The sequence below is a fragment of the Alexandromys fortis genome, unplaced genomic scaffold (genome assembly GCF_014885135.2).
Source record: "Alexandromys fortis isolate MF-2015 unplaced genomic scaffold, M_Fortis_MF-2015_v1.1 scaffold_399, whole genome shotgun sequence".
Taxonomy (NCBI): domain Eukaryota; kingdom Metazoa; phylum Chordata; class Mammalia; order Rodentia; family Cricetidae; genus Alexandromys; species Alexandromys fortis.
In genome coordinates, this window is record NW_026068268.1 from 357,871 (window position 1) to 383,897 (window position 26,027).

Consider the following 26,027-nt stretch of genomic DNA (forward strand, 5'->3'; position numbering starts at 1 on the left):
CCACCACCACCACCACCACCACCACCACCACCACCTCTTCCACCACCACCACCATATCCTCCCTGGGACCCAGCCTCCCAGCCTCTAGGGTTCTACTACTTCAGTTTGAGCCTTGTGGCCTGAGGCTCCCATGTACAGCCAGCTCAGGCTGGCCTAGATAGGGCCCCATTACCATATGCCTTCAGGGAATGCCATTGAAGTTTGAAAGTACCAGAATGGCAGAATATGGCCTGAGCTCAGCTCACACCCTTACACAGGGCTTGACTAAATGCAGTGCTCACTGTGAACCTACTCTGTAGGGATGCTACCCCATGTTCTCAGCCATAGCCCCATTCCTGCTATGCAGAGCCCAGAAATAGTTTGACATGGTGGTTCAGCTATTGCTACATGAGCCCCTGCAGGGCCACTAGTCTGAGCAGCCATGGACGTGTTCTGGTGAGACTTCTTGAATTCCTCCAGGACTAGTAATCTGAGCAGCCATGAGATGTGCACCAACAGTCCTCCAGGCAGGCAGGGCCTACGGAAGAGGCTGTGGAGGATTATCGGCTGCACAGGAGTCTAGGGAAGAGGCTGTGGTTGCTGCTGGGAATGTTTCTCCTGGGCAGAGAGGACTTTGGAAAGACCCCTGCTGGCAGCTGTGGAGAAGGGTGACTGCAGGATGGGAAGAGTCACAAGCATTTGTGAGCCAAAGACCAGTGGTAATATGGCTCACACAGTAGCAGTCCCAGTAGTAGGGTGGCACACAGACAGCCTAGGCAGGGTTCCAGGTGGTAAAGCTCATGTGTTCTTTGATACTGTTTTCCATTTAGATGTTTAGGAAACATGCAATACCTGAGTGATGAGAGGAGCAGGTTCCTGCTGCTTCTGGCTGGGTACCTCACTTCTGTGTGTGTCTGAAACCAGCCCCCCACCCCCACCCATACCTGTGGCTTACCAGGCATAACTACCAGTAGTCTCTGAGAATCATACTTTGCCTAGGCCTCAGCCCTCACAGGCAAAGTCTCAAGAAACGGACTCTGCTGGACAGTGGTGGTGCACACCTTTAATTCCAGCACTTGGAAGGCAGAGAGGCAGGTGAATCTCCGTGAGTTCGAGGCCAGCCTGGTCTACAGAGTAAGTTCCCTGTCTCAGAAAACCAAAAAAAGAAACAGGGATCCACCAAAAAGAGCAGCCCCTACCACAGAGAAGAGCCAATGAAAGGGATGCCTAGTATGGTCAGACCACCCAGACTTTCCTACTAGTGAGACTTAGCATGAAACAGGCTATGCTTTTTGTAATTCAGAGAAGTGGTATAGGGTCTGAACAGTGACAGGTCTGGGAGAGCAACACTGTCCACTGGGTGGGCTGGACCCTTTAGAAAAGCAGCCTGCTGCAGCCAGCGCAGCCTAGATGCCAAGACTGGTGGGGGGTACTGGGATTGACACACGTAGGCTTCTTTTCAGGCGGAAGAACAGCAACCTTTATTTTGCCCAGCAACCTTTTATACCTCTTCTCCTTCTGTGGAGACCCCACTGGTCAGAAAGAACACAAACATCCTTGTCAATTACAGACCACAAGGAAGTTTGGCTGCCAGTCAGGGGGAGTGAGGGCAGCTGGATCACAACTTACCCCATTTTATTTTATAATACCTTGCCTGCCATGAGGAATAGCCCTCTAATATTCCATCTTAGGTAACATCCTGCCCCCAAAGTATTACCCATCCGTGACTACCCAGACACATAGCCCTAGACCAAGTATCCCCAGGACTGACAGCGCCAACGAGCCAGACCAGCGCTGCAACCATCTAGCATGCACTAACTGGGTGGTAAAATTAACAAAAGCAGCATTCCAAACCCTCTCATATGATGGTTGAGTTCCATAACAGTAGCAGAAGCATGCAATACAGTGCCATGAGTAACACACATAACATGATTAACTGTTGAAAAGTCCAAAGATAGTCCCCTTGCTCCTGAACCAGAGCCACTTGTTGGTTTAAGGTCAATATGCCCAATTGAATATGTCCATTAAGAACATTTTGAATGTCCAAAGCATTGCTGACTCTTTCAGTCTGCTGGTTGACAGTCTCAGCCGTCTGCACAGTCTGTGAGAGAGCAAGTCTGGCAGCAGTAGCTGTGGTCGCAAAGCTCTGCTCCAGCTGCCTTCTGGCCCCAGCGCACTCACTCTGGATACAAACTCCTGCATGGAGTGGAGCAGAACTCAGGGAAGCAGGCTCACTGCTCCTGCTCTGGAACCATTGAAGGGGCCCCACTTTACAATCTTTTAGGGAGTTTGGGTGTCATCAACCTGTCTGGCTACTTCCTGATAAGCAGGGGTGCTGCATTTTTGAGGGTATTTTACATCAACATTTCAGGGGGTCTTGGTGATTCAGACTGTGTAAATTTGCAATGAATCCACAGGTTCTCATCCTCTGTGGAGACAAAAGCAGAAACTCTTTTCCAAAGCATCAAATCCTTAGGCCCATATTTTAAAGTCAAAATACCTTTCTTAGCAGTTCCCAGAATCAAATGTCTTTCTCCAGTCCAGAACACAAAAGACAACACAACACAATAACATATATCTCTACACATTCTATCTTTTGAGGCCCTCAACTCACCTTCCTGCCTCCTCTTTACTGCCAGCTGCCAGAGGGCATCCCTCAGAGCATCTCTGGGGATGAAGACACACATACTCCTTTTAATCTGACTTAGCTTGTTCCCAACCTGGAACATTTAAATCCCCTCCTGTACAAAAAAAAAAAAAAAAAAAAAAAAAAAATGTTTGGCTGTCTTCCTTGTTACTTCCGTGCCTTGTTGCTTTAAGAGTTTCAGTTACTTTTTGAGGTCTTTCAATTCACCCTCCTGCTTCTTTATACTTACTTATCTTTTGGAGGATGTCCCTCAGAGTTATCTCTAGGGATGAAAAATAAAAACACTTTACCTTCCCCAATACGCTCCTCAATTTAGCTGGTGGCTGGAGCAATCCTGTTCACATATCCCCACTTTCCAGATCTCGGTGGGACCTCCACTTGCTGCAGCCAGCGCAGCCTGGATACCAAGACTGGTGGGGGGTGCTAGGATTGACACACTGAGGCTTCTTTCAGGTGCAAGAACAGCAACCTTTATTTTTCCCAGCAACCTTTTATACCTCTACTCCTTCTGTGGAGACACACTGGTCAGAAAGAACACAAACATCCTTGTCAATTACAGACCACAAGGAAGTTTGGCTGTCAGTCAGGGGGAGTGAGGGCAGCTGGATCACAACAGCGACCATCATTGACAGGTCTTGTATGTGGTACTAACGCCCCAATACAGCAGTTGAAAGAAGTCATTTTCAGAGTGGTAGCAGGATTTAGAATAGGAGCTAGGAAAGGAGGCAGAGGAATTGCTAGTCATGGGATGGAATGTAAAGATGAGGACCAGCAGCCCAAGAGCTGTGGAAGAGCTGGGCAACAGGTGGGGGGGGGCACAGTGCACAGGTGCAGGTCAGGAACTCTAGATGACTGGAAGCACTGAGAGTCAGATGGGGAGGAGTTGATCCCAGGAGACTCCTACTCAGAACCAGCACCATGCTCCTATGAGGAATGAGACTGGAGCAGTGGGACTAAAGCCTGAGCTCAGTCTTCCATGGAAAGCTGCAGCCTGGTATGGTGTCCAGCTCTGCTTGGTGCACCTCTGTGCTTGCCTACCTGCAGCCTGTAGGATTTATTCCTAGGTACCTTGGTTTTTGTTGCTCTCATAAATTGAATTCTGTCCCCGTCCCCTGCACAAGCTGCTGGTGGCATATTAGATAGATTATTATATACTCCTGACTGTTCTGGAACTCACTGTATAGATCAGGCTGGCTGTGAACTCACAGAGCTTGGGTCTGCCTCTCAAGTGCTAGGATGCCCACTATGCCCGGCCTTTATAAGCTGAATTGAAATTGTTGCTGTGACAAAAAGACGGTGCCTTTTGTGAGGGGGCTATGCCTGGTGACCTTAGCAAGGTCATGACTCAAAAACTCTTAGTTCCTAACCAGACAAGCACCTTCTGCAGCAGCAGTTTGAGGAGGTTCCCTCCCAGTGTTTGTTTTTCTTTTTATTATTATTATTATTATTATTATTATTATTATTATTATTATTATTATGTATACAGTATTCTGTCTGTGTGTCTGCCTGCAGGCCAGAAGAGGGTGTCATATCTCATTTTAGATGGTTGTGAGCCACCATGTGGTTGCTGGGAATTGAACTCAGGACATTTGGAAGAGCAGGCAATGCTCTTAACCGCTGAGGCATTTCTCCAGCCCTCCCTCCCAGTTCTTACCTCATTTCTGTTGCTGTGGGGGCTTCTGCGCCCAGGGTCATGGTCAGGCAGGACATACACACATACACCGTCAGAACTGAATGGGCTTGTTGAGAGCAGCTGGAGGTAGAGAACTCACCTGACGCCTGTCTTGTGTGGTGTTTTTCAGGATTTCTTCTTCTATTCTTTAGTCTACGACCCACAGCAGAAGACCCTCCTGGCTGATAAAGGGGAAATCCGAGTAGGAAATCGGTACCAGGCTGACATCACCGACTTGCTAAAAGAAGGTGAGGTTCAGGCTGGGCCAGGAGAGAGGAAGCTGGAAGTAGTACCTGTAGCTGGAACCTCGGTAACCTTGACTTCGGCTCTTTCAACACCTCCTTCCTTGGGGACATTGGAATCCAGAAGCAAATCTCAAATCCAAGAGCCACCTGTTGAACCCCTTGAGCTTCGTGATCTGGGATTTCCCTTTGGCGGTTCATTATGACTTTGATTTTATATTGTTTCTGCTAGGCAGCTGCTCTGTCACATGCCACAACCCCAGCCCCATTCGTCGTATTTATTTATATTTCGTGTGTGTGGATATTTTGCTTGCAAGTGTATTGGTGCACCACTTTTGTACAGTGCCCATGGAGTCAGAAGAAGGTGTTGGATCTCTGTGGGTGGAGTTACAGGCAGTTGTGAGCTGCTCTGTGGGTGCCGGCAGTTGAACTCAGGTTCCCTTGAAGAGCAGTCAGTGTTGTTAACGAAAGAACCATTTCCCCAGCCCTATTCATTCCCAGTTGTTTTGAGACAGAGTCTCACTCATTTTACATAGCCCAAACTGACCTGCCCTCTTGCTTGCCTTGAAAGCGCTGAGGATACAGAGGCAGCCACCACACTTGATTCATTGTAGTTTTTACATTTGTGCGAGGTGTGTAGAGGGCAGAAGACCTACCCTGTGAAACCCAGGATTAGTTCAGGTTCTTAGTGTGCTTGTGGAGGTCAGAGAACAACGTGTAGGAGTCACCTCTTTCTAGCATGTGGGTTCTAGAGATTGAACTCAAATTGTCAGGCTTGGCTACAAGCACTTTTGCATACTGAACCATCTCAACACCACCTCCTTTTTGGGGTGGTGTAAAATCACATTTATTTATTCATTAATCTGTATTTAGGGGTTTGGTGGTCAGAGGACATCCTGCAAGAATAGGTTCTGTCCTATAATGGTGGGTCACAGAGATCAAACTCAGTTTCTCAGGTTTGGTCAGAAGTGATTTTACCACCACCAGAGCAGATTGACACCCACCAACTCTGACATAGCATCTGAGACTTGCAGGTCCCCCCACATCTTCCTTCAGCAGCCCTAGCAGAATGATCTGATGAGCTCAAGACCCTGGCCTTTGTCCCCTAATAAAGCGCTCAGGCTCTGTCCCAATAGCCTGTCAGAGGTTCCATATCCCATCTAACTGTTAGCTCAATTTAAGAGAGTAGTACGTAGTCTGAGGCTGTGCTAGTACAGTGCATTGCTGCCTTAGAGTACTTGGCCCTAGTCAGCACATGTTCACGTCATTTTGCGTGTCCTTCTCTTTAACTTTGGTGCTTTTTATTCTTTGTTTTCTGTGCTTATTAATCTCAGAATGTGGTGCTAAGCCCAGTTGGGTGGCAGCTGGGTGGGACCTGGCTTATCAAACAGCTGGCTCTCTAGATACAAGGGTGCTTCCCTCTTGAGTTCTGTGTTCAGTAGACTGCTTTGTTGACTTCTGTCTCATGGTTGAGTCTCTGACACTTAGGCATCCTGATGCCCATGCACAGCCTCTTAGCCAGAGCCAGCCAGTTGCTCCCTGTGCTGGCCTCAGTTCAGCTTCTTCCCCAAACAGCCCCAGCTCTGAGGCTCTATAAGCAGTCCTGAACCATGTCCAGCCTCCTGGGCTGAAGCCACAGTATCTGCTTTCTTAGCCTGGCCAGGGGAAGAGATGGAGGAAAGTAACAGAGGCCTTGCCTGTGAAATCTACATGAGCTTAGGTTACACAGGGACCAGAAACTTGGCGAGGTCTCAAAGGTTAGAGGACCTCGATTGGAGCATCTGTTCTTCGGAATCCAGCAGTTCCATGAGTCCCAGGCATTTGTTGGCTCATTGGTGAGTGCTAGGAGAATGCATCCCTAAGAGAGCCACTCAGGGTCCCAGAGGAATGGCCTGCCACCGTGGCCTCTTCCCTCCTAGTACTCCTCTGTAGCCTCTTGACCCAAAGGCAGTTGCTTCCCATGATGTCTTTCTTAAAAATACTTACTTTTATTCATGTGTGTGTATGCCATGTGTCAGGGGTGCCCACAGAGATCAGAGGTGTTTGTGAGCTGCTAGACATGGGTACTGGAAATTCGGGTACTGGGACTTGAACTTGGGTCTTCTGGAATACATGCTCTTAACTGCTGAGCCATCTCTCCATCCCTACCCACAGTCCCTCTTTGAATTTGAATATGAAATTGAATACCTGCCTCCATTAACTATGTTGGAAATTTCAAAGGAGCAGTGTAGGTGGGAATCCTCTGGTGTTCTTTGCTCTCAGTTTCAGACAGTTGCAAATCATTTGCTTTGACCAGTGTCTTGGTTTTTGGAACCTTGGAATACTAAGCATTACACACTGTGTCTCCAGGTGAAGGGATTGAGTGCAGTCCATACCAAGAGAGAAACCTACCCACAACACTGAGGAAATGCCCCTGTACTAGGCCTGCATAGGCTAAAGATTATAGAATCCAGCGGTGGACCGTGACTGCCAGAGAACCTGATAATGATACAAACTCCTCAATCCTTACCATGGTCCATACTGGGACCGTGAAGTCCATGGTCTTGTCCACAGAAGTGCGGTGGTGGGCTTCCGACTCAGTACCCTCATCCTCTGTGATCTGCCCTGCCCTGGATTTAGGGCCTAGAGATAGTAACTCTTTAAGAGGACCAGAAATACCTCCTTGGAGACATCCAGTCCTTTTATTAGAGAGCTTGCTCCGTGCCCTGACTTGGAACCCAGTACCCTGCAGGGACTCAAGTACTGGCTGTTCATGGACACATGGTGCATTGATGCCAAGGACCAAAGGGGAATTGATTGGATCTGATGCAAATCCCGAAGCCTGATACCTTCATTAAATTATGAATGTAGTCCTTGGCTGGAGAGTCAGACAATGGATGATTGTGGGATTTCTCCTTGGGGCATCTCCCTAGAGTCAGGCCTGGCCCGGCTCACGATACAGTTCTCTAGACTCTCAGTGCTGCTGTGTGCTCTTCATGATTACAGTTATTTCTTCACCAATTGTCCCATAACTCCCAGAGTAACAGATCCCTCCCTTCCCCAGGTCATGCCCAGCCTCGGGTGTTGGGTATGTATAGGGTGTACAAGCCCTCCCGGGCCAAGTGCCGGGTAGGTTATGTGTATGGGTGTATGTACTGCCCCACCCCCCAGTCAGCACTTCCCATCACCTGGGGAAAAGTGATACCGTGGGGCCTGGGGAACAAACAGACTTTTTGGTTTCACTCTGGAGTGTTTCCCACAGCCTTTGCTGCTCTAACGCTTGTTTCCCATAGGTGAGGAGGATGGCCGTGATCAGTCAAAACTGGAGACCAAGGTGTGGGAAGCCCACAATCCACTTGTGGATAAGCAGATTGACCAGTTTCTTGTAGTGGCCCGGTGAGTCCAATAACCAGGGGTAAGCAAGTTGTTGCCTGCAGCATGGTGGTGGGTCTTGGGGACACGGAGCCTTCATTTGTACATCCAACATGAAGTCCATGGTCTCGCCCTTGTTTCCTGCTCAGACCTTTCCTGAGTATGGATGCAACCTTTTATGGCTGCAAACATCCTGGGTTCCTGCAGATCCCCATGACAAGTGTACCTGTATGTCTGGGCCTCTGTTCTTACTGTGTGCCCTGAGGTCTATCTCCACCATAGGCAGGCGCTTCTCCCAGGACTAGGCTAGGATCTAGCTAAAGAGCTCCCAGCTGTCTGAGTGGGTGGCTGGAGGCTGCTTGAATGAAGGAGGTAGGACCTAGAGAACCAGTGCTGAGCCCACAGGGCAGTTGAAGCCCAAGTGAATTCCAGCATGGCCCAGGAGGAGCCCTGTCTACCTTTGCCACAGACGGTGAGGCTTGGCATTCCCAGGTCTGAGGCAGCTCCCCTTAGAGAGATCTCCAGCAGACATAGTGGAGATGGAGAATTCTCCTAACCAGCATCGAGGCACTTTTTGTATGTTCTTTACCCTGACTCATTTGCACATGGGAACTCAGATGCCACCAAATTGCTCATGCAGCTTCTACCTGGCCTCCTCTACAACTGAACCCCAGAGACCCTTTGGTGGGTGTGCCACTTGGGTCCTGGCCCTCACTGACTTGCCTGGTGGAGGCAATCCCTCCAGCTCTGGTGGTTAGTGAATCTCCCTCTCCCCAGCTCCGTGGGCACCTTTGCACGGGCCCTGGATTGCAGCAGCTCCGTGCGGCAGCCTAGCCTGCACATGAGTGCCGCAGCAGCCTCCCGAGACATCACCCTGGTGAGTGGGTCACTGCCACTTCCCCTGCTTTCTTCTGGGGTCCAACAGCCGCAGAGGCATAGAGGGTCCTAGCAAGGAAACTGAGGACTTCAGTATCTTCTGGTACACCTTAGATTTGTCTAACATATGCCAAGGGAGTTAGGGAGGATTTCCCACCCAGGGGCCTTGGCAGCTACTAGATTGTTACCTTGAGACCTGAAAGAGTGGGGGGTCATATCCCAGGTTGAGGAAGATACTCCTTAGGGCCTGGGGACAGCCTGGACCCAGGGAGCCCTGCTGTCTTACAGTTCCATGCTATGGACACGCTGCACAAGAACATCTACGACATCTCCAAGGCCATCTCAGCCCTCGTGCCGCAGGGGGGGCCGGTGCTCTGCAGGGACGAGATGGAGGAGTGGTCAGCATCAGAAGCCAACCTTTTCGAGGAAGCTCTGGAAAAATACGGGAAGGATTTCACAGACATTCAACAAGATTTTGTAAGTGCTTGAGGCTGTGGTAGTGGCTAGCCAGGCCCCATCTCTCACCAAGGAAGATGCCTGTGCCTGTCCAGGCCCCTGCCCTTTCAGTCTGGGCATAGGCACTCACTGTGGAGCTAGGATTCTACTGTGTAGGAGCTTCCCTTGGGGGCATCCTCAAGACTTACCAGACCCATCCTCAAGACTTACCAGACCCATCCTCAAAACTGCTTGAACTTGTTTTGTTCTTAACTAAGTTGAGCCTCACTCCTATGTAAATCACAGTAAAGACTTCAGGGTCTTTACTGAGTGGCCGAAGCCCTCAGAGTCCCCAACTCCCCAAAGGATTGAATAGTGCTAAACTTGACTTGAAAGCCTGCAGACACTCTGGGGAAGGAGGTGAATCAGCTGGGCCACCTCTACAGCCTTGAGGTTATAGTGAGTGGACTCTGTTGTCCATTGGGAGCACTGTCAGAATAATAGCAAGGCTAAGCATGTTGAAATATTTCTATAATCCCAGCATTCAGGAGGCTGAGACAGGAGAATTATGAGTTTGAGACCAACCTGGGTAACAGTGAGAGCCTGCTACAAAACCAACAAACTCAGCAGCAGCAAGTCCAGACCAGGGTGGGAGAGCCAGGAGCATGCAGAGTGCTGGCATAGGCATGGACAGGAGGTTTGAAGGGCCGACAGTCAGAAGGCGTAGCCCCAGGAGGCCCACAGAACCCAGGTCTCTGCTAGACAGCTGGGCAGTGGTGGCACACGCCTTTAATCTCAGCACTTGGGAGGCAGAGACAGGCAGATCTTTGTGAGTCCAAGGCCAGCCTGGTCTACAGAGTGAGTCCTAGGAAAGGCAGAGCTGTTATACAGAGAAACCCTGTCTTTAAAACAAAACAAAAAATAATAAATAAAGTGAGCATAACCTTTTTAGACAGAAAGTAGTTAGAAGAATGGGATAGAAAGAATACAGCAATTAGAACAGAGCTGGCAGCATTTGAGGGAGGGCTAGACATGGTTGCTCCAATGGGTGGACAGCCCTGGAGAATCGGCACATTTCTAGACTCCATTCTGCAGATAAACTGAGTCTGTCCGAGACTCAAAAGAAAGGGTTGCAGAGCCACCTGCTGGAGAGCAAGGCCTACTGGCCAGAGGATCAAGTGAACCAGATACAGAAACAGGATTGATTGTCCACAGAACAGACAAACCCCATGCCACAAAACACACTTTCATGAGTCTGCTCTCGGCCAATTGTTCATGCAAATAAAGCTGAGCTGATACTAAAGAAACAGATGACATTTCTAACTACCATGCTAGGCTGTAAAGACCGAAGCCCTAGTCTTGGGGTATAACTCAGTGGTATAATGCTTGATTGCATGGGCGATACCCTGGGTTTGATCCCCACCACTGCCAAAAACAACCCATTGAGCCCTTTGAAATTACAACTGCCATTTTTTTAAACAGTAGCTTGAGGTGAAAAGATTTCAGTCACTTGGCTTGTGGCCCAGGAAGCACTGGAAGAGGAGCAGGGTCAAGGGGCTCTTACACACTACTGTGTGCTGAAAGATAAAGGCCACCCCAGCCCTCAACATTGAGCAAAATACTAAGGGGAAGAATAAAGAATCTGTAAGAAGCTGTAGAATTAACTACCCCAGAGAAGCAGCACAGCTGGCTTTCCTGCCAAGGAGAAGCACAGCATTGGCTGTGGGTGGCACAAGGGCCTCTCGTCTCGTTTTGGACACTCTTGTGCTCAGAGGACAAAGAGCACAAGAGCAAAGCACTGAGAATGGTGACACAGTCGTCGGGACCTGCTCTTGTCTCGTGATGGGCAGAAGGGCAAGACAACAAGGTCTGCCAGTCCTGTCCTTTTCGTGCCTGGTCCTTAGTGAGGACAGAACCAAGTTCTTGTCAGGTTCTAGCCTGAGTTTTCAAGGGAAGGTCAGCCACCCACTTCCTGTTGTTAGCAAGCAGGGGAGGGAGTTTGTTGTTGTGTGGGGGACCAGAATTGATACTCCAGCGCTGCCCTTGCCTCTGCTACCCTACTCCTTACCTATGTGGGCAGTAGTCCTGTTTCTGCTACCCATGATGTCGCCTTCTCCCCCAGCTCCCATGGAAGTCGCTCACCAGCATCATTGAGTATTACTACATGTGGAAGACCACCGACAGATACGTCCAACAGGTGGGCCATCCCACCCTCCCACACCACATCCACCTCGTCCTTCCCCACAGTCCCCATATAGTCCCATTAATGTGTTCATGCCTTCCCTAAGCACTGGAGCAAAGAGGAAGGAGCCACGGTCCCTAGAGGACTCAGAGACTGGGGGGAAGGGACATTATTGAACCCTAGCCAGCCTGACACCTCCACTTCCTAGTCCTAGGTTGGCCAGGAGGGAGGCCATGCAAAATTTTCACAAGTCTTTTCCAAGGGAGCCAGTGATGGAAAAACAATGATGTCCCCCTCCCTGTGGTCTCCCTGCTGCCTTGGCCAGCCTGGTGACCTACCTAACCCTTTGTTTTGTTTTAAGAAACGTTTGAAAGCAGCTGAAGCAGAGAGCAAGTTAAAGCAGGTTTATATTCCCAACTAGTAAGTTCATTCTTATTTTCCTGGGGGCCAATGGTAGATGGGCAGTGGGTGTGGGACTCTTAGGATCCATTGGGGTCAGTGGCCTCCTGAGCTAAGTCAGGGAACCTCCGTCACCCTTTTCATGAGCTTCTTAGCTGGGGAGGAGGGATGAGGATTCAAATTCTTTTGACCCTGGAGTCAAGCTGGGTTTAGTGCTCAGCATATTGGGGCATGGAGTATGGCAGCCAGAATACAACAGACCAGGGGTACAGGGATGTCTGTTGGGATACAGACACCCCAGGGCACCTGTGACTGATCCTTCTCCTCCATCAGTAACAAGCCAAATCCAAACCAGATCAGCGTCAACAGTGTCAAGGCCAGTGTAGTGAATGGCACAGGGACACCAGGCCAGAGCCCCGGGGCCGGCCGGGCCTGCGAGAGCTGTTACAGTAAGTGCTGTACCTGGCACCCACCATGGGCAGCAGGGGCCACGGGAATGCTACTATGTGGTTATGGCGCTCATGGGGCCCCTGAAGGCTCCTGTGCCCAGAACTGGAATGACTCACCATAACGGGGCTACAGTGGGGGGGGGGGTGGTTTGGAAGTCTTCCACGGGAATGTAAAGTGGACCTGCTTTGGCCCTGGGCCAGTGGGTGGGGTGGTGGTGGTGGTGGTGGGGACACTGGGATGCTCTCTGCACCGTTGGTTCTGCTTAAGAATCCGTCTATTTCCAACTTTGTTGTCCGTAGCCACACAGTCTTACCAGTGGTATTCTTGGGGTCCCCCTAACATGCAGTGTCGCCTCTGCGCATCTTGTTGGACATATTGGAAGAAATATGGTGGCTTGAAAATGCCAACCCGGTTAGATGGAGAGAGGCCGGGACCAAACCGCAATAACATGGTAAGTGGGACATGCCATACCTGTCAGCTGCTGCATGTAGGCCTCAGGTCCTTGGCCTCCAGTCACAGTGCTGTGTTGGGGTGGTGTGCCCCATTTCACAGAGTCCCCATGGCATCCCAGCCCGGAGCAGTGGGAGCCCCAAGTTTGCCATGAAGACAAGGCAGGCCTTCTACCTGCATACTACCAAGTTGACACGCATTGCCCGGCGCTTATGCCGTGAGATCCTACGGCCATGGCATGCCGCACGCCACCCCTACATGCCCATCAACAGTGCAGCAATCAAGGCTGAATGTGAGTCATCCCTATTCCCTTTCTTGGCGCCAGCAGAAACCACAACCAAGCTGAGTGTCTAGGTTGGGGTAAAGGTCAGGGCCCTGATTCTTGGGGAGTATAGTCTTTTACTCTACCTCGTCCTCCTGTAGGCACGGCACGGCTGCCCGAAGCGTCCCAGAGCCCGCTGGTGCTGAAGCAGGTAGCGCGGAAGCCCCTGGAGGCTGTACTCCGGTACCTTGGTAAGCTGGTGGAGGGGTGGCACACAGCTTTCTAACTTTAATCCTAGCAGCCCATCTCGGAAACTCTGCGTGATCACCAGAACTACCCTTTTGGCCTAAGTTGCACTGTGCCAGGCTCAGGAATACCCACAGAGAACAGTGCTACTTTCTGTCCCCGTATTGGTCCTGAGTCCCAGGCCCTTTGCTTCTAATCTCTGGCATACCCAGTAGCCCTGTGTCCTATTTGAAACAGAGTTTCTCTGTGTAGCCATGGATGCCCCAGAAGTCACTCTGTAGACCAGGCTGACCTCAAGTTCACAGAGATTCCTGCCTTTGTTTCCCAAGTATTAGGATTATAGGAGTGCACCACCACACCTGACTTCTGACTAGGGTTTATGCCAGGCGTAACCCAACCTATAAGTCTACCAAGACAGGGTTGACTGCAAGGATGCCTTTCCCCAACAATCAGACAACACTGCAGGCCTTTTTGAGCCCCTGGTGGTCAAGGTGCTCTTCTGGCTAGCAGCCTTGCAGGGGTAGTGCCTTGCTTGTGTTGATCTGAACACTGTTGAGATCTCTAAGCAGTGCTACTGACCATTTAGAAATGGCACATTCTGAGGTCAAGCCAGACACTTGGGTTCACTTGTTTGCAGTGTTTAAGTGGGTGTGAGTCAGTCCTCCAGCATGGAGGTAGCAGTCCTTCTAGAAAGGACATTCCAGAACCATGAGCTAAGTGTGTTCATTGCAGACACAAGTGTCTTTGGCTTTGCTCCCTATCCGGGGTCCTAGGCCCCAGGGCCAGCCTTGCCCTTGTTCTGTAGGAGGATGTGGTCAGTGCTAGGATCCGCCTTCTGTGGGGTAGATCCTTGCTCAGCCAGCCAGGCAGCTCAGTGTCTGGCCAGTAGCCAGTTTTCTGCCTTCAGACCTGGTGGCCTGGATGTGAAGGCTGTCTGATGGGGTTGCTGTGTTTATGGGCTGTGTCTGGATCTTGTAAGCTCTTAGCACTTACCCAGCTGGGCTCTGCTTGGCTGTCATCCCTCCTGAAGATATCCTAGGTAGCCCTGCTGCTATTTTGATCCCCAGCTTCAGGCTGCTCTGGTAGACAGTGACCGCTTCTTTCCAGCCTAGTCAGTGGGGCTTCAGGGTGGAAGGTATTATTACTGCATGGAGCCTCTTATACTGCTGTTTCTAATGCCCTTGCCTCTTTCATGCTCACAGAGACCCATCCCCGACCCCCTAAGCCTGACCCTGTGAAGAGTTCGTCCAGTGTGCTCAGCAGTCTGACCCCTGCCAAGTCAGCCCCTGTCATCAACAATGGCTCCCCCACCATCCTTGGCAAGAGGAGCTATGAACAGCACAATGGGGTGGATGGTGAGTGTGAGCTGCAGGGCTGGCCCTGTGAGGAGGGGGCAGGCCAGTGAGTGTGAGCTGCAGGGCTGGCCCTGTGAGGAGGCCAGTGAGTGTGAGCTGCAGGGCTGGCCCTGTGAGGAGGAGGCCAGGCCTACTGGGGGCTGGGGGACTAGCCCTGGGCCTCCACATGACCCTTATTCAACTGGCTTAGTTGATGGTGTTTTCTCTCCCTCTCTCTCCTGTCCCTGGGCACTGCCAGGCAACATGAAGAAGCGCCTCTTGATGCCCAGTAGGGGTAAGGCCTGGGGCGGCCGCTGGTGGGGTGCCATGTCCGAGTCCTGTCGTGATGCCTGTGTGTGCTGTCTACCAGCAGACTGGGAGGTTCAGGGCACGTACAGGGGCAGCCCACACAGACCCAGGCCGCAGCCCACACACCTGTGCTCTTGTAGACTTATAACTTGGTAGAGGGCCCATGAGCCCTGGGTCTCTAGCCTTGGCCTGAGCCCTGAGTGGACTGTCCTTGCATGAGGGCCCTGGTGCCCCCACTGCTGTCGCGCTGTGACTGCTCGCATGCCTTCAGCCTTGCTTGTAGGGCCGCTAGTGCTACCTGCAGTTTTTGTGTGCCCTGCCTGATGGGGATAGTAGGGATGGGTTGGTGGCTGGGCTACATATGATCTTTGTATCTGCTGATGGTTAGCTGAGATTCTCCTGGTGGGGAAAGGACTGTGGGAAATGAGCCTGCTCTGGACCTGAGGAATAGTACCAAGTCTGATGTCAGTGTGGGGGTTAGTGTTTAAGGCTGGACCCGCGGGTAGCCAGGAAAAACTAGCCAAGGAGCATGAGCCCACTCAGGCCCCTCCCAAGCTGTCAGGACAAGAGTCTGGGGGATAACAGTAGGCAGTGACTATCCAGTTGTACCTCAGGACACTCCCCCTCAAGGTTGTTTTGGAAGCTTGCCAACTGTCATGCACCCAGGAAGACATATCCCTTTTGTCTGGCTGTGGGATTGGCATGTTACTGGACCTCAAACCAGGGGTTCAGGCATAGCTTTCCCAGACCTTGCTTCTGGCCTCTATAAAAAATTGTGCACTTCCACTGAATTTCTCAAAGTCCATTATACAGTTATGTCTTGCAGTGGGGACCCAACCAGGACCTGGTGGGGACTTGCTGGCTCTGTGAGTGGTCTAGGCAGCTCAGGCCACAAGAGAAGTGAGTGTCATGAAACTGTAAGACCAGGTCTCAGTACTAGATCTAGCCTAGGAGCCATGGACTGGCCCTACCCTGTGGTGTTGTGGTAGGCCTCACGATTCAGCCTTGCATAAGCAGGGTGAATGAGAACTCTGGGCACCCTAGGTCTTAACTCACTAACCTCCGCCCCATGCTGCCTGCTGCTCTGCCTTGCGGCTTAGCTGCCATGTGCATGCCGCTCACTCTAACTCTAGTGTGTATCTTCTCTCTCTGCCACCTCATCACTCTGGCAGGCACTTACCTGGGTAAGTAGCTTTTGTAGTAGGGCTTTATGTGGGCACAGGGTTGGGGTCCCAACAGGTGCCATGAGCAGGTAGTCTCTGCCTGGGTACTGTAGACCAGGAAGTTGGGGCGCCTGACAGCTAAATGAACTTGCAGGGGGAGAGGCTGGATCCAGGGTGCCAAAATAGGGTAGAGGAGGTAGGACAGGCTCTCACTTCTTAAGAGACGGGCCACACCTGTAATCCCCACCTTTGGAGTCTAAAGATAGGAGGATCTCTGGTCCCAGGTAACTGAGATATGTGTTTAGACTCAGTCTGAAAATCTAATAAGAGTGTTTGATGATTGACAGATTGCCATGGGTTCAGTGGCACTGGCTAGGCCTAGTAGAGGAGTCCTGTCTTGTCCTCAGCTTGGGACCAGGCCATTCAGAGACCTGTGCCAGCAGATGTAGGAGACAGTGGTTCCTGGGGTGGACCCGTCTGGGTTCCTGCTGACAGAGCCTAGATTGTGCCTCTCAGTCTCATGCTATTGACATCTCAGTTCATTTTTAGGCCCTCAGCCTACAAACATCTATTGGAGTCAGAATAACTGCTTTTAGCATGTGAGCAACCGGCAGACAATGACTGCCCCACGAAGGGAGAGGGCTGGTGATGCACACATGGCTCTGCAGGCTGTTGCTTGGTATACACTAGACTTTACCTGCCTTGGCCTGCTGGAGTGGGTAGCCGTCTCACAGGAAGGAGCCAAACTGCTACATCTTCTGCTGGCCAGGTGGCCCTCGGGGTTGGCAGAGCTATGGGACCATCTGGGCTAGCTGAGAAGCTCTTACAGGCCCCTTGGGTGTGGGCTTTGGCTGGAGGGGGTGGCCTCAGAAGGATCATCCCTCACCTCCATCCTAATGGCCTGCACTAGTGGGTGCTGAACATGCTTCCCCTGCTCTGGTCTCACTCTGTGTTCTTTTTCATCAGGTCTGGCAAACCATGGACAGACCAGGCACATGGTAAGAGTGGGTGACAAGAGACTTGGCACACTTCTGTGTGTGAACATATCCCTGGGGTGATGGGGAAGTGGCCCAGGTAGTCCCTCTTCCCCAGCCTGGCCAGGCTAACAGGGAGCCTAGCCCCAGAACACTGAGGCCTGAACAACCCCCCAGGAGCTCCCTACCTGGGCTGGGTGCCTTACTGTGGAACCTTGAGGTCCAGGAAGTGGGGCTCTTGGGCTGAGATGTGTAAAGTAAGGCCGGCACTATCTTGCTGTGTTCATATCCACCTCTTGTTCAACACAGGGACCAAGTCGGAATCTCCTGCTTAACGGGAAGTCCTACCCCACCAAAGTGCGCCTCATCCGTGGTGGCTCCCTGCCTCCTGTCAAACGGCGGCGAATGAACTGGATTGATGCCCCAGACGATGTATTTTACATGGCCACAGAGGAGACCAGGTTGGAGCCTTTCCTGGGACGGGATGGGAGTCTTCGGCTACCACCTTCTGGTTTTTACTGGCTCACCTCTTCCCGCAGGAAAATCCGCAAGCTGCTCTCATCCTCAGAAACCAAGCGTGCTGCCCGCCGGCCCTACAAACCCATTGCCCTGCGCCAGAGCCAGGCCTTGCCGCTGAGGCCACCCCCACCTGCACCAGTCAACGATGAGCCTATTGTTATTGAGGACTAGGCAGCCCCCCACAGTGCCGTGCGGCCTGCCTGGGCCCTCCACCAGAGGCCAGGCGGCCTCCCTCCCCCACCAGACTGCTGCCCACCCCACCCTCTGTTTCCGTAGTGCCCCAACTCCCGCCCTCACATGCAGAGAAACTGCTCCTCTGGTGGACATGCGGGGGAAGAAGTGTGGTCTAACTTATTCCAAGACACCGAGGAGTCTTTTTTAGCTTTGTGTTTACTTTCTGGCTGGAGCAGAGATGAGGAATGCCCGGGTCCTGTGCTGCTACAGGGCTTCTCACCGGGGTGGGCTTTAAGGTTTTGTTGTGTTCTGTTGAAGGTGCCATTTTAAATTTTATTTTTATTACTTTTTTTGTAGATGAACTTGAGTTCTGTAACTTACACCTGGAATGTTAGGATTGGTGAGGCCAGCAGCGGCCAAGCTGCCTGGCAGGGTTGGTCCCTTGTCTTTTCAAGTAATTTTCATATTAAACAAAAACAATGAAAAAAATCTCATAAAAAGGAAAACCCCAGCAAGCCCTTCTGTGTTCTTTGTTCCAAGTCGCTCTCCTGGTTTAGGGCCTTGACGCCCCACCCTGCCCCTCTTGGCAGGTACATGGTCAGGCCCAGGAAGATGGGCCATAGCTACAGGTCAGGCCAAATGCTGCTCAGCTCAGTGCTCTGGGGTCACTCAGTCTGGAGTGTACTGCTTCGAGACCTGTTTCTGCGGGTGTTTGCTCCAGTGCCCGCTGCCCTTCCCAGAGGGGAAGCAAGGGGCTGACTGGTGAGGACCTCCACTCTCGATGTTATGCTAAAACTGACTCACGTGCCGCAATGGGAGCGGACCCTACCTGAGGCCTTACAACTTTTCACAAAGCTTGAGGTTCGGGGCCACCCACTATGCCCCCAGCTGTCAGGCCTGCTGCCCTAAGCTGGGCTGCCCGAGCAGGTGTGCTTTTCTCAAGTATTTACTCAGATTTCTGCTCAGAAATCTTATCTCCGCCTAGAGACAGGTGCAGGCCTGGCCAGCTACTGGAAGAAGGAGGGCTGGCTCTACAAACCATCATCCCTCAGGCTGCTGCCTCAGCTGGTCAAGAAAAGGGTCAGCCAGCCCCTCCCTGGGAGCAGTGGGGAATTTTGGCCTCTGCCTCCCGCTTCTCCTGCCCTACTCAGGCGCCTATGATATGTGGAAATCTCAGATGGGGGATTAAAATAGAAACCACTTACGTTCCCACTCGGTATAGATAGGGGTGGTATCTTTGCTTTCCTGAGCCTGTGATGGGGCTTATCAGGGTGACAGGCCAGGTGTCTGGGACAGGGCTGTGACATGTACCCCGTCTTCCTAGGGTCATTTAGCTTCTTGCCCCAGTTGGTCTTGGTCTTCATCTTGTCCGGTACTGCTCCAGGACTGTCCAGTCTTCAAGGGCCTTCTCTGAGTCCTTTTCCCATGTGGGAGTCTGCAGGGAGCATGGCTCTCGGCTCAAGCCCCTTCTGATCTAGTTCCCTTGTCCTCAGGCCCTTGACTCACCTCAGTGCCTCAGCCAGTGCCCACTACAGCACCAAAGCCAGTGTGTCGGGTTATGTGTCCACCTCTGGCTGCTGGGAGATCAAAGCCAAGGCAAAGAACGGGAAGTGAACATAGGCTGGTGGGCTTTATCCTGAAGCCCTATTTGACAGAGAAAATGGGCAGAGGACATTCTGTGAGGGTCAGGCACTCATGACCTGAGGGACTGGCACTGACTTGAAGACCTGATCTAAAAACAGCCTGCATACCTGCCCAAGTCATGTCTTAGAACCTTCATCCCAGGCCTTGTCATGCCTAGGGCCTAACTGTCCCAACCCAGTCATGGGTTTCCTATAAAGTAGACCTGTGACCCTGTTCTGAGGGCAGGACACATGAAAATATAATTTCCAAGATACTTTGTTTCTTGCCGGGACCATAGAGAAAAAAAACGTAACTTGCTCCACATCCTGCTGTCTTCCATACTGCGTGGAGGACAAGAAGTACAGTAAAGATGGTTTGGTACAGGGCACCTGTGACCTGTCTGAACAGAACCAGGAAGGCACTGTGGAGCCCCGTACGTACCCCTTCCCTTGGCTGGTGTGTGTGCAGAGATGCCTTTCTGTCCCTGCTCATGCTGTCCTGTTACTGCCCTCTTGCCCTCACAGCCTCAGATGTGCAGGCCAAGGCCACTGTTTTTGTCATTGGCCCATGTGCCTTCTTGCCAGACACAAGACAGCCCCATGCATCCCCACTCCTTGCTGGATCCCCTTCTCACCCTGGGCATCTAGCCAGTATTACGTGCCATTCTTTTGGAGGGCCCTGTTCCTATCTACTCTCATCAGGGCTGGGCACACTTGAGGCCTTTTTAGAAGACTACCTTAGCCTAGCCCTGTTAGCCCTGTCTTTCACTGCAAATATTAGGGGTGGGTGGTTAAGCAAGCTGTTAGCTAGGTTCTGCAGGACTCCTGAGATGGGCAGCTGGGAAAGACAATGAACGGGAACCTGGCTATGAATGGAGGGACCCTGTCCAGGAAGGCACTGGGAGGCCTCCTCAACCTGCCTCTTTCCTTGGCTGGCATGTGTCCAGGGGTGCCCAGGGGGAGCTGGTCAGGCTGGTCAATCAGGCTTGGAGGGGGGGGCAGCACATGTTTCTGAGCTGTTGTCACCATGGAAATGGCAGTAGCTTCAGGATATGTGTGCAAGGAAGGGGAGAGGCCATCACATGGAGCAATAGTAGTAAACCAGGGATCACCTGAGACCACTTGACTCCCAGTCCTTGGGCTGGCAGAGAAATGAAATATGAGTGTCCAGCCCAGCAGTGAAGACAGTGGGAGTGGTGTTTCTGAAGTCAGTTGCCCATACTGGGTCAGGTCATCAGGGTCTGGGACATAAAGGGTGTTTGTTTCCCAGACTCAATGCCCAGGTTTGGTCAAAAGGCTCAGAGAGAGGTCTGCGGGTTCCTGGGTCCTCTTTTCGGTTCCTATATCCAGGAGTTACAGGATGGAATCAAAAAGTAGGAGAGGCCCTACTGGGAAGCCCCTAGTGGTAAGGAGAAATGGGAGGGGGATTGTATCTGAAGAATAGCAAGGTGGTAGGCAGGATCTAGCTGGCAGGATTTCTAGTTGTACCACCCTACAAAATGCATAGGGGACAGAATTCTGGGAGTCAGAGACCCTGGCCTGAGGAAGACCAGCAGCAGTCATGGGCTTGGGGCTCTCTCACAGCTGGAGGTGTTAGAGGAAACTCACCGGTACCCTGCTCCTCCTAGGATAGAGCTGGGGAGGAACCTTAAGGCGCAAGTGCACCTGCTGCCTCCTCAGAGCCCGCACTGCCTGTTTCCACCCCGCCCCCACTCATCCCAGTGGTTTCTTAGGCTGTTTTTGGAAGTGGTGGCAGCTTACTAGTGAGCCTCTCCCGCCCCTCCTTCAGCACCACAGACAGGACCGCGGCGCCCCGCCCGGAATCCAATGCTTCGTGCTTCTGTTAGCCCAGGCCGTTGCTATGGAAACGAGGCAACAAAGGGAGGCGGCGCCCGGGAGGCGGGAGTGGGGGGGGGGCATCCCGCGGGCTTCTCGCACCCACTCCTTACACGAGCCAGACAAGGGGGGGTCGGGGCCTGGGGCTGGAAACCCCAAGTCTGTTCTTCAGCTAGAGGCCACGATGTTGTCATGGAAACTGCGGGCGATCCCTGTAGACACCACCTCACTGTGGGGTAGGGGGCGCCAGGCCCGGCCCCTCCAACCCTGGCAGGTGCGCCCCGCCTGCCGTGTGCTTTGCTGCTGGCGTCCTGGGGGGCGGGCTCCTGAGGCCCCGCCCAGGTCTCGGAGCCAATTGACATCCGGAGGCGGGCGGGGCAGACGCGGGCGGCGGCGCAGAGACCAGTTCGGGTGGAGGGCGCGGACCTACCGAGCACAGGGACCATGGCCTCCAAGTGTCCCAAGTGTGACAAGACCGTGTACTTCGGTGAGTATCCTCCCGCCGTCTGCCTTCGCCTCCAGTCCCCTGGCGCAGAGCCACACCCCGTTGTGTACTTGGATCCGGGTGCGCAGCCATGGTCCGTGGGATGCGCAGCTGGTAGCTAAGCTCGCCACGCTGCTCACACGGATGCGGCCGAAGGCTCGAAGGTGGGGCTGCGCTGGGCAAGGGAAGCCACTTGGGATCCTGGAGAGGCTGTGGCGTCGGGTGGGTTAGGAAGCGACCCGTAGGCTTTGGGCGAGGTACGCAAAGTCCTGGTCTGCCGGGACGGGAGCGCCCTCCTCGCCAGCCGCGTGTTCAGCTCATGGCCCTTCTTCAGCGGCACTGTTTGGGGAGGAATCCAACGAAGCCGGACGCCTGGGACAGGTCCGATAAGATTCCCTGGGTCCCGGCATCTCCGCCTCACACTGTTGCTGCCTACTAGACGACACGTGGATCCAGTAGTGTGACCCAGAGTAGTGAGTGACCCCAGTCCTCACTCCGACCTCTGCCCAGACCTCTGTACCAGGTCTGGGTTCCGCCGGGATTCCGGATTCAGTCCAAGCGGGGGCGACCTCGGCCTTTCCTCTTACATGCCTCAGCTTGCTCCCTTTCTTGGCCATTTGCCTCGGCAGTTTCACCCGGGCGGGGTGGGGCACTGGCGACACGTGAGAGTCTAGGACCCTGGGCTCTTGGAGCTCTAGGCCAGCAGGGAAAAAGGTATTAGTATGCAGGAATGTTTGGTTCCTGCTAAGGTGGCCTCTGAAGGCGGTCACCTTTATCAGGCATCCCCTGTTCCCTGAACTGCTAACCTCCTGGGGCTATGCTCCAGGCTGAACAACTTTTCCCGAGTAGCAGCCCACCAAAAGATAAGACTCAGGGCCAGAATAGAGGAAGACGTCGGGCCTGAAAAGACAGGGTCCCCTTCTATGACCATCTCAGAACAGTCGTGAGTGTCCAGGTCAGTGGACTTCTAAAGCTGACCGGAGGAGAGGAGAGGCCACTTTTGTTTGTTCCCAGAGGGGAGGGACAGGATTTGGCTTGGAGTTGTTCTGGGCGGCCTGGAGCCAGGGGTTTCCTGTTGCCTCCTGGAGGGGAGGGACAGAATGTCTGATTTCAGTCCTTTTCCTACCAAGGGATGTCGGGCAAATCTCAGGGTGAGGACAGTCCTCAGGGCCATTCTTCATGACTCTGCCTCTGGCCAGGCAAGCTCTGGGCTCTCTGGGGCCTTGGCCAGCAGGCCACACGGAAAAAGCTTTCTGCCTGCTTGGGCGCCTCTGGCTCTATGCAGAAAACAAAGGCTCCTCAGTCAGTTGGCCTTTGTCCTATGGGGAGGTGAGGGGTCCAGAATGCTGCTCTTTCCACCCAGCTAGGCTGTGCTCCAGCTGTCCACATCTGAGTAGACTTTAGGCCATAGGGACCCCAGGTTGCCCTCTAGAACATGTGACCAGGTAGGAGACCTTCCCCTCCCAAGCTATTAGGCTCAATCGATGCCGCATTCCCAATTTATGTCTGTAATGGGGCCATCGACCCAACCAGTGGGTCTGAGGGTCAGTGCCCTGCCCCCACGTGGCCCGAATCCCAGAGCTGGCCAGAGCAGAGTGGTTTTGGCAGCCTTGGGCAGCAGCTGCCACAGCCACTGATGGCCATCCCAACAACCTCCTTATCACTGCACTGAGAGAGGATGCCAAGCAGGCATGGGAGCCAAGCCTGCTTCTATCCAGGTCGCTCTTGCCTGTTCTGGACAGAGCAGGGTTCTGGATCACTTGTGTCTTGGAATCACAAAGGGAACTAAGTGATACTGTTGAGGGCAAGGGTCTGGGGGTTCCTGGAGGATGCCCTGTCCTGTCCATGCACAGCAAGTTAGGGCTGTGGAGAACCAGACTTGGCCGCATGGTGGATCCAGGCTTGCTGCCCAGCAGCAGCACCTCCTGGGGGTGGGGTGGGACTCTCAGAGTAGGCTGCGCTCCCTAGTATTTGCCAAGGTTGTCCAGAGGAGGCTTGGCCCCAAAGGGACCACTAGACCACTCTTGAGAAAGGAAGGCTGGAGAGCTTTTTTCTTCTATCCTGAGTACAGTGCCAGAGCCAAGCAAGCATAACACCCCTCCCGCCTCCCCCGCGGCCACTCTGCTCCGGCCTGGCCCCTTCCCTTTGGAATTCTGGCTCTGCTCTCAGCTCAGGCCCTTCTTCCTGCCCACTTCTCCACCCGTTTCCTGCCTTACTCCCTTGGGGAGGCCCAAGCTTCCGTCCATTGGGATGTGGCTCAGCAGTCATAGCTGTGGAGGTGGTGGGGGAAGCATGCTCACAATCCTCAGCTGCTGATCACAAACCTTTGGCGCCAAACTGGCAGCTGGAGGCAGAGGGTGGAGGGAGAGATCTCAGGCTTAGGAGAAGGAAGCCAAATAGGGCTCTGCAGCTACCAGGACTGCTGGTCCCTCACCTGGTGCTGAAGAGCAAGGGCTGTCGTCTCAGTACTGGGGCTTTCCTGGCTCGCGTGGGCTTTGGGGGAGGGGCACAGGTGTGAAGAGAGGCACTATGAGTGTGAGGAAGGAGCAGGTAGAAACAGGTGCAGTCAACAGACATTGAGGGGTTAAACTGCTTAGGCTTGAACAAGGAGAAAAGGACTCCAGGATGGCTGATGGACAGTAACAGTACTGGATGTTAACAGTAGCCTAATCATGGAGCCACCATGGGTGGGGTGGGAGTGGGGCATGATATCACCAGGTGGTGTGAAATGGAGGGATGTGGGCTTCTGGACTACAAGAAGAGGAACAGGAATGCGGCCCTGACCTCCTACAACCCACAGCCGAGAAGGTGAGCTCCCTGGGCAAGGACTGGCACAAGTTCTGTCTCAAATGCGAGCGCTGCAACAAGACACTGACCCCGGGGGGCCACGCTGAGCATGATGGGAAGCCCTTCTGCCACAAGCCCTGCTATGCCACACTGTTTGGACCCAAAGGTAAGCAGAGTCTCAGCCAGGGGCAGCTCCTGTGGGTGCTGGGTGGGGTAGGGGTGTCATCTGCTCTTACCTCCCCCTCCCTTGTGCCACCCCTAACCTGGAAAGCCTTGAAGCAGCCTTGGGAGTTTTGTGTAAGGGATGGGGGGTGTCAAGGCCTCCGATCCTTAGCCTCCTGTTGGCACGCTTGCCACCTACAGGCGTGAATATAGGGGGCGCTGGTTCCTACATCTATGAGAAGCCCCTGGCTGAGGGCCCTCAGGTCACTGGCCCCATCGAGGTCCCTGTGGTGCGAACAGAGGAGAGGAAGACGAGCGGACCGCCCAAAGGTCCCAGCAAAGGTGAGATAGGCTCTGGGTGGGGGTCAGGTATGGGTGGCCAAGGTCCACCCTGACCTAACTTCTCCCTTCCAGCCTCTAGTGTCACTACATTCACGGGGGAACCCAACATGTGTCCTCGATGCAACAAGAGGGTGTACTTTGGTAAGTGACTGCCCAGTCTCCTGATTCAGGGAAACTGTGCCTCAGGGTAGGGGTTGCCACCATGACCGTCCTCCTCCCTTCCAGCCGAGAAGGTGACCTCTCTGGGCAAGGATTGGCACCGGCCCTGCTTGCGCTGTGAGCGCTGCTCCAAGACGCTGACTCCCGGCGGGCATGCCGAGGTAAGGGGTGCAGTTGCGATGCAGGAGCCAAACAGGTCTTAAGGAGGGGACAGGGAGGAAGAGCGTACTAGACTCGGGATTCCGGAACTGGTGGTGGTGGGGGGTGTACAGGAAACAAGGAATTCTGCTGCTGCTTTGCCCCTGACCTGGGATTGCCCCAGGCTCTGTGGACTGCGCTCTGGCCACTAGAGGGCAGATCTGCTGCTCTCCTTGGAGCTCTACTGTCCCTGTCAAAGGGAGCGGGCAGGCGCAGGAACTCTAAAGCCCAAGACCTCAGGGAGGCGACTCCTACACTATGAAGGTCTCACTTCGTCTGGGAAGTATGGAGTGGGGTCCATGCTCAGCACTCTCCCTACGCTGCCCACAGCATGACGGCCAGCCCTACTGCCACAAGCCTTGCTATGGAATTCTCTTTGGACCCAAGGGTGCGTATAGTGAGGGTGGAGGACGCGGGGACCTCTTTCCTTCCCCAGATCCCTGTTTGTTCCTGCTCATCCACCCCAGCCACTTTTCTTCACAGGAGTGAATACCGGTGCTGTGGGCAGCTATATCTATGACAAGGACCCTGAAGGCACAGTTCAGCCTTAGATCTGCACATGCTGTCCTCAGGATCCCTTACTTGGCCCTGAGGGAAAGTGACCTGCTGCCTAGTCCTGCCTCAGTGTGTCTTGCCTGCAAACCCCAGGGCCTAAGTGGTGGAGGAGGAAGCCTCCTGGGTAGTCTCCAGAATAGCCCAGAATTTCAGCCCTATTTCTTTGTGTGTTACCTCGGCATGTCCTATGCTACCCACTGTCCCCTTTGTGTCTGTGC

At 53.2% G+C, this 26,027-nt stretch overlaps 2 protein-coding genes across 12 annotated transcripts in view; both read left to right on the forward strand.

Annotated features, from left to right (window-relative positions):
* Mta1 (metastasis associated 1) overlaps nt 1-18,175 on the forward strand; it is a 39,683-nt gene extending 21,508 nt beyond the window's left edge. For 3 of the 6 annotated variants that reach the window (XM_050131947.1, XM_050131946.1, XM_050131949.1), the window contains 15 exons: nt 4,429-4,546; nt 7,813-7,915; nt 8,669-8,768; nt 9,056-9,244; nt 11,325-11,399; nt 11,746-11,804; nt 12,117-12,232; nt 12,533-12,684; nt 12,786-12,975; nt 13,107-13,196; nt 14,394-14,546; nt 14,785-14,820; nt 16,964-16,995; nt 17,281-17,432; nt 17,511-18,175. In XM_050131947.1, the coding sequence (XP_049987904.1) occupies nt 4,429-4,546; nt 7,813-7,915; nt 8,669-8,768; nt 9,056-9,244; nt 11,325-11,399; nt 11,746-11,804; nt 12,117-12,232; nt 12,533-12,684; nt 12,786-12,975; nt 13,107-13,196; nt 14,394-14,546; nt 14,785-14,820; nt 16,964-16,995; nt 17,281-17,432; nt 17,511-17,661 (1,716 nt within the window). In that variant the 3' untranslated portion in view covers nt 17,662-18,175. Of the gene's footprint in view, nt 1-4,428; nt 4,547-7,812; nt 7,916-8,668; nt 8,769-9,055; nt 9,245-11,324; nt 11,400-11,745; nt 11,805-12,116; nt 12,233-12,532; nt 12,685-12,785; nt 12,976-13,106; nt 13,197-14,393; nt 14,547-14,784; nt 14,821-16,963; nt 16,996-17,280; nt 17,433-17,510 lie in introns of those variants that run through there. The other 3 variants (XM_050131948.1, XM_050131950.1, XM_050131951.1) reach the window with 2 other exon arrangements.
* Nucleotides 18,176-21,464: 3,289 nt separating this feature from the next.
* Crip2 (cysteine rich protein 2) overlaps nt 21,465-26,027 on the forward strand; it is a 15,089-nt gene continuing 10,526 nt past the window's right edge. For 2 of the 6 annotated variants that reach the window (XM_050131953.1, XM_050131958.1), the window contains exons 1-2: nt 21,465-21,609; nt 24,407-24,559. In XM_050131953.1, the coding sequence (XP_049987910.1) occupies nt 21,567-21,609; nt 24,407-24,559 (196 nt within the window). In that variant the 5' untranslated portion in view covers nt 21,465-21,566. Of the gene's footprint in view, nt 21,610-24,406; nt 24,560-24,756; nt 24,898-24,969; nt 25,039-25,122; nt 25,218-25,518; nt 25,643-25,737; nt 25,968-26,027 lie in introns of those variants that run through there. The other 4 variants (XM_050131954.1, XM_050131957.1, XM_050131952.1 and 1 more) reach the window with 4 other exon arrangements.